The sequence below is a fragment of the Xenopus laevis genome, chromosome 6L (assembly GCF_017654675.1).
Source record: "Xenopus laevis strain J_2021 chromosome 6L, Xenopus_laevis_v10.1, whole genome shotgun sequence".
NCBI lineage: Eukaryota > Metazoa > Chordata > Amphibia > Anura > Pipidae > Xenopus > Xenopus laevis.
In genome coordinates, this window is record NC_054381.1 from 52,334,248 (window position 1) to 52,346,514 (window position 12,267).

A 12,267-nucleotide genomic window follows, 5' to 3' on the forward strand; every position below is an offset into this window, starting at 1 on the left:
ACTCTCTTGCCTTGAAGTTGACATTGGAAAACTTGACATGCTTCCACCATTGCTCTGATTTCCAGAATGTTTGACGGTATCTGTGGAGATGGGTGGTACCATCTGCCCTGTGCTACTTGACCCTCAAATTCTGCACCCCATCTGATTCCGGAGGCATCTGTTGTCAGTATTCTCCATTTCCCAGGAAACAGACTGACTCCCTCTCCCAAGTTTTTTGGAGACATCCACCACTGTAAGGATTGAACCAGTTTCTGTGGGATAAACATTGTCTTCTGAGTTCTGTCTGACCCATCCCACTGTTGAATGAAGCATTGCTGTGGAATCCTCATCTTCCACCGTGCCCATGGAACTAGGTCAATTGTTGGACATCATTACTAGCATTCTAATCATCAGACTTGCTGGAACTCTTGTGTCTGTTAACACTTCTTTGATCACCTGTTGAATCAGCACCTGTCTCTGATCTGATAGGAACACTCAACCTTTTAATGTGTCCAGGGTTGCCCCCAAGTACAAAATTTTCTGTGTTGGATCCAATTGGCTTTTTGGCCAATTGAACACCCAGCCGTGAGAATGGAGAAATGAAATCACCTGATTCCTGTGGAGAACTATCTGCTTCTTGGATGAAGCAATAATAATGAGGTCGTCCAAGTAATGAAAAAATGTGAATCTTTCTCCATCTCAATTGAGCCACCATGACCTTTGAGAATACTCTTGGAGCTGTCGCAAGACAAAATGGAAGCCCTCGGAACTGCCAATGCCGGTCCCCTACTGCAAATCTCAAGTATCTTTGGTCCCGGGAAGCTATTGGTATGTGGTGATAAGCGTCCTTGATGTCTAAGGTGCACATCCAATCCCCTGGGGAAAGTGCATTCTTGACGGCTTCTAATGATTCCATGCGGAAGCGCTAAACCCTTAGACTCCTGTTCACCTTCTTCAGATCTAGTATAGGACGCCAGGCCTCTGATGTTTTCTGAACCAGAAAAAAATTGGAGTATACTCCTCTGCCCATCTCTTGTAGAGGTACTTGGATTATAACATTTTGTTGGCTTAACTGAGCTAAGCAAACCTTGAGAGCATGTCTCTTTGCAGCATTCTTTGGAAGAGAAGAAGGATGAAAAAACAGTAGTGGAGGAAGAGAAGAAGGATGAAAAAACGGTAGTGGAGGAGTGGTTTGGAATTCCAGTGAATATCCCTGGCTGGTTATCTGTTGAATCCACTTGTCGTCTGTGGATCTTTCCCAGGAGTCTTGAAAGAGAAGAAGCCTTCCTCCCACTGCCAACTCCTGGGGACCACCACCTTCAGAACTGACGGCGGGTGTTCCCTGGACCCTTGCTCTTTGTCTGTCTGAAAAATCCAGACTGGCCCCCTTTCCAGGATGCCGATCTAGATACTTCCGTGGAATTCCGAAAGGACCGAATACCCTGAGGTGTTTGGTCTTGTCTTGGATGGAGGTTTTCCCTTTGCTTTTCTGGATACCTCTGCTTTCTCTTTTGGGGAAGAGCTGAACTCTTACCCCCTGAGGCCTTTGATATCCGCTCTTCTAATTTCTTTCCAAAGAGAGACATTCCTTGAAAGGGTACCGTGCACAATGCTTGTTTTGATGCCACATCAGGCTCCCACGACCTGAGCCTTAGGGCTCTCCTTGCTGTGACTGATAGGGCTAGAGACCTCGAGGCCAGCCGAGCCAGGTCCAGGGTAGTGTTCAATAGGAAAGATGCTCTCTATCTATCTATCTATCTATCTTTAGTTCCGTCATTCCTTCTAAGACTTCCTCTCTGTCCCTATTTTCACTGAGAGCCATCTCAATGTTTGACACCCAAACCTCTATTGCCCTTGCCACTGAGATACTGGCTACTGCGGGCAAAAAGGCATTCAAAAAGGCGCTTTTTAAATCTGCTTCGAGCCTCTTGTCCATAGGATCCCTTAGGGACGCTTGGTCATCAATTGGAAGTAGAGTGTTCTTGGACAAGTTTAGCACTGGAGCATCCACTACTGGAACTGAGCAAAATATTTTGAGATCTTCCTCTAGGAACGGATATAGTTTACCGAACCTCTGTGGAGTGGGGGATCTTTTGGACAGGACTTCCCACTCTGTTTTGACTAGGTCCAAAACCTCCTCATGAAATGGAAAAACATGGCTCGTTTTCTTAAGTCCTGGTAAGAAGGAAGATGAAGAAGCTCCCTCCTTTTTTTCCTCCAGTCCCAGGGCTGATCTGACCGCCCGAATGAGGGGTGCCACTAGAGAAAAATCAAAGGAGGCTACATCATCCTCTGAGTCATCTTCTGATGATGAAATAGTGCCCTGTTGTTCAGATACCCCCATGCCTTCATGTGATGAAAACTCAAAGGTTGCTTAGGCCTAGAAGATGACCTCTCTTGAGCCACTGCTTCCCTGATCCACGCTCTTATATCTGGAGCCAATGCTTCTGAGGGTCCTGCTGCTTCGGATAAGCATGCACGGCAGAGCTTCTTATTTGGGAGTGCCTGTTCTGAACAAACTAAACAGGATGATTTTGAAGGCTGATCTATAGCGGTGTTCAATTCCTTCTGTTTAGGGGCAGTCATAGTGGGGACACTGAAAAACAACAAACACAAAATTTTTTTTTTTTTTTGACCCCACCATCCTTGATCTCTGATACCTAAGGTATTGCGAGTTATTTATTTTTTTTATTTACCTCAAAATGCCAAGGGAATAGACTTGATGGGGTTGCGGCCGGGATCATCAAGGTCTTTACTACCTGCCAAAAACCCAATCTGTCAAAGATAAAATGCAGCAGGCAACCCTGAGTCCCCTAAAAGAAGAATAAAAAATAAAACATTCCAGCTTACCCAAAAGGAAAAGCAGTCCTCCAAGCAGCCCTACAGACACGCCAGTGTCTGGTGTGCTAAAATGCAGCCCTGTGCATGTCTCTGGACACACTCTGACGTTTCTGACGTCACTTCCGCCCACCAACAAAATGGAGGCGCGTGTCTAACACGCTGTGTAAGGCCCCTGCCGTTTGTGACGTCACTTCCGCCCACCAACAACATGGTGGCGCGCCTCTATGCATGTCTAACAAGCTGTGCAAGGCCCTTGCTGTGACGTCACTTCCACCCATCGCAGCTTGGCGCTTATACACTATAACAGCATCTCAATAGGCAAAAAATTAAATATAAATACCTTCCGCATCCCCAAACCTGCTTCCGAATAGGAGGACATATGTGCTGCTAAGGTTGAGCCGCCAGACGCTGTTTAGAGCAGTCCAATAAAGCTGTGGAAGCAGGAACAGCCGTGGCTAAGGATAGTAGCCTGAGGAAAACGGCTTGGGAAATAAAAACCTCCATTAGACGCCTATGGCCTGGAGGAAAAAATCCCACGTTAGGGACGCCTTTTGGGCAGGCCCACGCTACTCACCCTGCAAAATTCCTAAAATTCGAGCTCCAAAGGAGCGAAAGGGAATGAGAAGAACAAAAAAGACGCTGGGGGTAAGTGCTGGAGAGATACTTATACACCAGATAAATAAGTGGGATGGTTCTTCTGACAGAGGGCAATGGGAGGGGCTATCCCGGGTAGTACTGAGGAGGAGAGGACCAGGGAAAGCAGTACAAAGGCCTCCATTCCCTGACCGATATAAGCTGCCAACAGATTAAGTCGGCAGTGCATGGGGCCCTCCAACGGGCTTCCCTGACTTATTTCTCCTGTCTATCGGGCAGGTTTAAAAATCATGTCAGATTGAGGACAGCATTGGTTTATTAATACAGTCCTCTATCCGACAGCACCTATTCTTCTCAACGTGACATGATCGTTGGGCCCTAGGGCCCACATTCGGATCAGCCTGATATCTCCCACCTCAAGTTGGACACATCGAGGAGAGATCTGCTCGTTTGACGACGTCGCCAAACAAGCAGATCTCCCGATGTATGACCAGCTTTAGCCAAAGTTTAGACTAGGGGAAGGGGGAATCGGGGCAGCATAGCATAAGGAAAAAGAGGTGTGTATTAAATCTTATTAAATCTTAAAGGAGAAGGAAAGGCTTTGTGCACTTGGGGGTGCCAAATGTTGGGCACCTCCAAGTGATTGTATTTACTTACCTGAAACCCCAGGCCAGTGCTCCTATCAGCAGAAAACTGCCATGACAATGGTTATACCAGTGAGCACCACGGAGCGATCCTCTTCCATCTTCTTTCCTCAAATTTCCCAGGGCGAGCGCATGCGCATTTGAACGAAATAAAGTTCGGCTTTTCGTTTCTACTGCGCATGCGCAGCTGCGCGAAGGTAAGAGGAAGCAAAATAGGATCACTCCGTGGTGCTCACTGGTATAACCCGGGCCAGTGCAGTTTTCTGCTAATAGGAACACTGGCCCGGTGTTTCAGGTAAGTAAATACAATCACTTGGGAGTGCCTAACATTTGGCACCCCCAAGTGCACAAAACCTTTCCTTCTCCTTTAAATCACATATATTAAATCACTGAGTGAAGTAGATGTAAAGACACAAAGAAGAAAAGGAAATAAATAATAAAAGATAAGTAAATGAAGAGGAGAAGGATGAAAGGCGGTGGAGAAAAACAGAGAATATGTAGAGAGGCAGGAGAAGTGTCCAAGATAGAAATATGCAGAAATGTGATGGGAAAAGAAGCAAATGGGAGGAAAAAATTAGGTTGAGAAGCAAAGAGAAAAAGATAAGCGATGGAAAAAATTTGTTAAAATCCAAACAAATGAACATACAGGTAAAAAAACATGATCGAGAGAGACTGCTGCTGTAACTACTTAAATAAAAGGCTTGTCTTACCTACCAGTATATCTGTGGAACACGACCCATGGATATTTATGTAGAGCCTAATTAAACATTATGTGAATATGAATGATACGTCTGAGATATTAGGGTCTCCAAAAGTGATTACTCGCCACGAAAGGGAAGTGGCCCAGGTGCACTGCCCTCAGCATGGGGAGCGGACAAAGCAAAAACCATATTGGAGCAGGCACTCAATGAAGGCAAACTTCCACCAGGCAAATAGTTCAAAGTGAAAAGAGTTTATTGTGTCCACAGCCTGTCCACAAACAAATTCACAAATGTGAATAACATTAAAAAAAAAATGTGTGGCTTGAAATGGAGGTATGGAATTATGGTTGTCCATATGTAAAAATATGGCCTCACTACTCTTGTGTTATATAAAACATTACATTTAAAACAATTTGCCACTGTAATAAATATTGACAAGTGATTTCTGCAGTAACTAAACTTTTTATGCAATAGGTCTCCTTTAAGATTATTAAAATCACAGTCCCAGTATCTAAAGGCAAGAGAAACAATGTCGCATTTGGTCAACTTACAAGTTTCAAAAGGCTTTTCACTTGCTCTACCTATTTTACACTTCTGCATTTCTGATTCTGTTTTCATTAGAGTCATTATAATGTAGCCATTTCTAAAAGTACAGAATGCCAGGCTATAGGTAGGTTAACTTTCATATCTTGCAATTATGACCAGATAATCCAGTCTTGACTTATTATGGAAAGCCTTGCATCATTCTTGGGATGTGTGCAAAGGGCACTGACATAGGTGCTAAAATGTGGTGCTTCAGTTACCAACAAACCATTTTATTTTTCTTTTGTTATAATCTTATCAAAACCAATTGCAGACTAAGATTCAAAGCAGGCCCTGTCATTTTAAGTGCACATAGGCCCAATAAAAGTGTCATTCGATGGATTTAGATTGACCGTTTTGAACTTGTAATAGTTATGTTAGTAAATTAGCCCCCCCCATGTGTTTTTTCCGTGCAGCTTTATTAGTACTGGTATGGCATCCGTTATCCAGAAAGCGATGAATTACAGCAGTCTCCCATAGACTCCATTTTATTCAAATAATCCACATTTTTAAAAAGATTTCCTTTTTCTCTGTAATAAGAAAACAGTACATTGTATTTGATCCCAACTTAGATATAATTAATCCTTATTGGAGGCAAAACAAGCTTGTCTTGTTTAGAAATATTTTTTTTAAGTAAACTTTAAATTATGGAGATTGAATTTATGCAAAGATCTCTTATCCGGAAAACCCCAGGTCCCGAGCAGTCTGGGAAAATAGGTCCCATACCTGAAACTTTAAAATGCCCTTTCTGCAGTTTTCTCATATTACCTGCAGGGGTAGCACAATATCTACTTTTCGCATTGTGAAAATTTTACCAAGCTCCTGTGTTATGAAGCTTTTCTGCTTATGCACACTAGTACAATATGCAGCTTGTAGTACTTTCTCTTGGTAGCCTCTTTCTTACAGGAGATAGCAGTCCTTTTCTGCATTTTTTTTTTTTTTTTTGCTTTTGTGCTGTGATGTATACAGGAATCACACTGAATCCTTTTTAAGAAAGACAGGAAATTAAGTACAAACTACTAGAAAATCATATAAACGTTAAATAAACCCAACAGACTGGTTTTGTTTCCAATAAGGTTTAATTCTATGTTATGTTGGATCAAGTGCAAGTTACTGTTTTATTTTTATAGAGAAAAAGGAAACGTTTGTTGTTTTTTTTTTTTTTTTTTAAAAATTTGCATTATTTGGTTAAAATAGTCTATGGGAGACTGCCTTTCAGTAATTCAGAGCTTTCTGGATAACAGGTCTAGTGCAATTTACTTTTAGGGGCAGATTTATTAAGATTCGATGTGAAAATTTCAAATTTTCAAAATTGTTTTGGGTCAAAACTCTCAAATTCGATTTGTGAATTATCCAAACTCTATTCGAGTTTTAATTAGAAATTGAAGTTCGAGATTTATCATACTCTTAATTCGACTATTCGCCACCTAAATTCTGCAGAATTACTCTAAGTGGATTTGTTATGTTATTGCTTATAATGCACAATGACTGCATTATCATAAATTAAGTGGGTGTTATGTTTAATATAGCAGTTGGTCAAAAGAGGCGCCCAAGTGGGCAAACTCCATATACAGACCATTAAACTGTTGACTTGGTCTTGCGGTTCCAAGTTGCAGCTTTTATTGCCCTTGTTTGGCTGCCTTTACTGTTGATATGTGGCAAGGGTTTTTTGCGCTACTAAACGATAATGTTCAATATCAATTAAGCACAAAAAATTTGAAAACTCATATTAAACCACAGCATCTAAAAGCTTGCAAGTTCATGTTGTAATAAAATGGGAGCTGTCCTCTGTAAAATTAAAGGTCATGTAAAGGGAAAAAAATAATAAAATCCCATATTTACTTTAAAGAAAAAGAAACCTATCTCCAATATACTTTAATTGAAAAATGTCTACCGTTTTTATAAGAAACCTGACTGTATTATTTACTGCTGTGGATAGGAATTGTCAGACGGTTCCTAAATGCTCTGCATGGAAACAGTCATACTTATAAACAGCAGGGGAGCCCTCGTCTTACTTCCCAGCCGTGCAGAACGCAAGCAGCTTTGTTGGCTTCCCTGTAGAACAGTCGGAGACTGTGTAGAGATTTGTATTTGATTTTATTTTTGCCTTTACTGTTTCCAACTCCAGCTAGATCATGGAGCCAGATTCAAACAGATAAATTGGGATTCTATTTGGAGGATTATTTTGCTGCAGCCACTGCTTCTGCAGAGTTGGAGAAAATTTGTATTAAACAATTCAAAAACTATAAAATCCACATTGGATTACATGACAACACAGGACCCAGTGCAGTCTGCATATTCTGATTATTAATCAGTCTTGCTGTATCGGCTTCTGGCAGATATTATTTGACTTGTTTTGATCATTTCTGATGATCCCTAAGCAGCCCAGACCACACTGAGCATGTGCATAGTCCTGGTCTTGCAATGATATTTAACAAAGTTACAAGATGGTGACCCCCTGTGGCCAACTTTGAAAGCATAAATAATTTGTTTGATTAGGCTTCAGTAAGTTCATGTTTATATTTAGTATACAAAATACTGCATTTCTAGCCTTATTCTATTTTAGACTATACTTCCCCTTTAAAACAAAATCATTTTTTATTCTTTTAATTTGAGCACTTGCAGACCAATTGAAAATGATGCGTTCAATACAAATGCAATGCACTAGAGTTTTTTTTTATGGATTTGAGTTCTGTACAATTATATTTTTTATTCAATAAGTAAACATTCATGTTTGGTAAAAATCTGAGTATTTGAATTTATAAAAAAAAAATCACAAATTCTAATTTCGATAAATAGACCCTCTCGTGTATAGCAGTAATTCACATTTGTGTTCCTGTATATTCCTGCAAATCCAAATTGGCATGTTTGAGACTTAAGATGAAATGCAATCCGTATAAAAAAAAGTGTACTAGTAAGCCTTGACATTCTTCTTTTATTAAGGTATTTCCTTCCTTGTTTTCCCTTAAAGTTGTTTCAGCTGAAAATGATTTATATTTCTTTTTTTTTTTTTTTTTTTTTTTTTTTAGACTTCAGAACAAGAAACAAAAGGGCTTCCAAGCAAGAAAGGGATAGTACAGTCCATTGTAGGCCAAGGCTATCACCGGAAAATTGTTCTAGCTTCTCAGTCAGTTCAGAATCTTCTCTACAAGTAAGTGTGTTTCCTTTTCACATCTGTGAAGTTGGAATAAAGACAGAACTGATTTGAATTCATACGTTTTTGTGGAAAGCAGGAAATGTTCTGTTTGTTTCCTCTGAAAAATAATCTTTTGCTGGATGGTGAGTCAAAGTGACAATGTTCTAGAGTTTTGCTTTTATGTATTCTAAAATATTGCAAAATGTTAATTTTTATCTCTCGGAAGGGACAGTGAGCATATTTTGATATGTATCCTGTAACCGATAAAGGCGTTAATTAAAATAGGGATTTTGTCTTGCCTTGCAAGATCTTTCATTACGGAAAATCCTAGCTCTAGTGCTAAAATCTTGTCTGCTATAGCAGAAATCCAAAAATTCTGCTTTTTGTTTATCATTGTCAAAGTAAACTTTATTGTCATCTCAGCAGTATACGAAAATACAGTGAGACAAGACAACGTGGCTCCAGCTAGTACATATCACAAAAAGGCACTTAAAAATACACAATAAATATGTAAACATGAAATGTGCAATATATTGGCAGAAATTGGATATATACATGTGAAAACCTTTAGAATTGTGCAAATAAATTAACCGTTCACAAAGTTAAGTTCACAGTTCAGGTGTGTCAGGAATGTAGTGGGAGTGCAGGCAGTGAGCTGAGCTTTCAAAGTAAAATTCAAAAGTCAGATGATTTATCCAAAGATTGCCGGAGTTTCCCTTTCTTTGCCGACTCCAAAATCTAGTTCTCCGAGTACACCAGACCAAACCTTCCCTCAATTAAAGTGGGATCAGCACTAAAGTAGCTTTGGGGAAATAAGCAGTAGAGCAAATGGTAATATGTAGTGTAGTATATTTACACCGCCTTTTTGATCTTATTTAGCCTCCTTTTGCAAATGTAACAGCCTCCTATAGCCTTTGATGAGTGAATTCTTGATGGTGGTATTTTTGACCATTTGTCCATACAAAATCTCTACAGTTCAGTTAAATTTGATGGCTGCCGAGCATGTACAGCCTGCTTCAAATCATCCGATAGATTTTGGATGATATTCTAGTTGGGGGACTGTGATAGCCATTCCTGAATATTGTACTTCTCCCTCTGCATAAATGCATTTGTAGATTTCGAAGTGTGTTTAGGGTCATTGTCTTGTGTAAAAAATAATTATCTTATGGTAATATAGTTGTAATGTAAACACTGATGTGGTAAGATACTGTTCATTTTACATATGTATATTAAATAAGGGCATCCCAAAAAAAAAAAAAAAAAAAAAAAAATATATATATATATATATATATATATATATATATATATATATATATATATATATATATATATATATATATATATATATATATGCGCATCCTGCACTGTATTGCTGGCTGGAGCCACCTGAAAAGTTACAAAAATAGGTTGTATAATATGTTAGGACCCATAGAAGTCTGCCTTGAACATTACAATTAATGGTTTTCCTTAAAGGGCAAGTCAACTCCAAAATAAACATTTGCCAAAAAGTGTTTTTTTTTTTTAACGTTATTTTTAAACAAAATGTTGCGAAAGTCTTAGTTCCCCATCAAAGAAAGGTCTGTTGTTCAGCTGCCTTGTCTTACGTTGTATCAGTCCAAGGCACCAGGGAACAGAAAGGGACAAACACTGTTTTAAAAAGCAATACATGTACAAATAACTTAAAAACCATAGACATTTTATAATGAATGTACCGGTATATTGCAAAGTTTCTTAGAATTATGTTTTTTTTTTATTGAGCAGAAAAATATTTTTGGGGTTTGAAATTTCCTTTAAGTGCTAGAAAACCTAGAGGGACAAAAAAAAATTGGGTTTTCTGGGCAGTTCTTTTGCTGGAGGCAAATTCATATTCGGTGATTGCTGACTTTTATGGACTTAGCTTTGGAACTGTTCCAGTCCCTCCAGGTGGTATGCTTACAGTCAGAATTTATTAAAAGCACTTTTAATTAGGCATAAATATTGATTACACTATGAAAATATATACGTCATCAGCACAATGACATTCCCTCTCTAAGGCTAAGGCCACACGGCGCGATTTCGCCGCGATTCTGCACTGGGCGAGTTGCGAGTCGCTGCGGTTTTTAAGCCGAAATAGCTTTGCTAACTTTGGCGCTGGCGTCAATGCAAATCGCGGCGAAATCGCTGCGCTAATTCACACGCGGCGATTCTTTTTCTACTGTCACCCGGAAACGCCCAGCGAGGCAACTTCGGGCGACAATAGAAAACGAATCGCCGCGTGTGAATTAGCGCAGCGATTTCGCCGCGATTTGCATTGACGCCAGCGCCAAAGTTAACAAAGCTATTTCGGCTTAAAAACCGCAGCGACTCGCAACTCGCCCAGCGCAGAATCGCGGCGAAATCGCGCCGTGTGGCCCTACCCTCAAGCTTGCATTTTTCTAGCCGAAATCAGCCGTGTGTGTGCAGTGACAGGTGGATTTCCCTTCTGTCAATGTGCACACATACAATGTTAGAAGAAGGCTGAATCTGCATTTTCTCTAATGGTGTTTTTCATACTACAGAGAAAACGCACATTGTAGATGGACATATTGTAAACTTTTCAGTTGTTCTTATTTCTATGTTTTATTTCAAAATGTATTAACCTGCCTCTGTCTGCAACCAAAGCTAGTATATTATCTCTTACTCATATTACACCAGCGGATTTAATAGCACTTTACAGACCTAATCATTCATATCAGTCCCTGCAGTTTGCAGTCCGAGGTCCCTATCACGTTCTCGTACACACACTATGGTCCAGGGGCGTAACTATAGAGGAAGCAGACCCTGCGATTGCAGGGGGGCCCCAGGAGTGTAGGGGGACCAGTGAGACCCTAATTAATTAGCAATTTTAATATATCTTGGTAAAATAGGCCAACTTATAAATATTTTGGGGCCCTAAATTGAATTTGCTATGGGGCCCAGTAACAACTAGTTACGCCACTGCTATGGTCCATTTAATTAGGAGCTAATGTTCATTTAGACTTAGAATCACAGTAACATAGTGGATGTGTGTGTAAATTCTATCTATGGATGAAATTACATTCTCTTGTATGTAAATGTTACAGTGCTGACCGATTTCTGTAATTTGACGATGACACACAAGCTTAGAAAATAGAGCTATTGACCTCCCATCAATTTATTTGATCAGTAGATAATTCAGTTTTCTTGACAACATACTTTGTTGGATAATGCAGCACAGGTTGCATTTAAATTGAGAAAGAAAATCACAGCTAAATGTCCATCTTAAACCAGAAGAAAGTGGTGTTCTTTGTACTACTCTCACTAATTGTTTAGCACAATAAGATGCCTCTCCCTGCCTGTTGTAAAGGCTGTAATCGCATTGTAAAACAGCAGGAGATTACTCTGAGATAGTAAAGTTACCAAATAGCTTTGCTTAGAAAGGAAAGATCCTCCCTCTCAGCCAATTAAATTTAGCCTTGGATTTCAATATCATTAAACAATTACTAAAGATTTATGACCGCTTAAAAGAAACTTTACGTAACACGAGTTTGATGTCGAACTATCCTTTTAAGGAGAACCAAAGCCTTAAATTAAAGGTGGTGTTCCTGGAGAGCCCTCCCATCCCCCAACCATGACTGCAACAGCTTGCCCCCCAATAAAGCTCAGCTCTCCATACACATTGAGAAGAATAGAGCAGCCCAGAGGGTTGATAGGCATAACCTCGCAGTAACTAACCTTGCTGCTTTATGGATCGCTGACACAGAGCATGCCTAGTTGAAGCTGATCCAGATCCCTCTTCAACCGTGCATGCTCT

At 40.0% G+C, this 12,267-nt stretch overlaps 1 protein-coding gene across 6 annotated transcripts in view; it reads left to right on the forward strand.

The window, feature by feature from the left end:
• Nucleotides 1-12,267, forward strand: part of cnot10.L (CCR4-NOT transcription complex subunit 10 L homeolog) — a 71,304-nt gene that overhangs the window by 26,497 nt on the left and 32,540 nt on the right. For all 6 annotated transcript variants that reach the window (XM_041565463.1, XM_041565464.1, XM_041565466.1 and 3 more), the window contains 1 exon segment: nt 8,371-8,492. In XM_041565463.1, the coding sequence (XP_041421397.1) occupies nt 8,371-8,492 (122 nt within the window).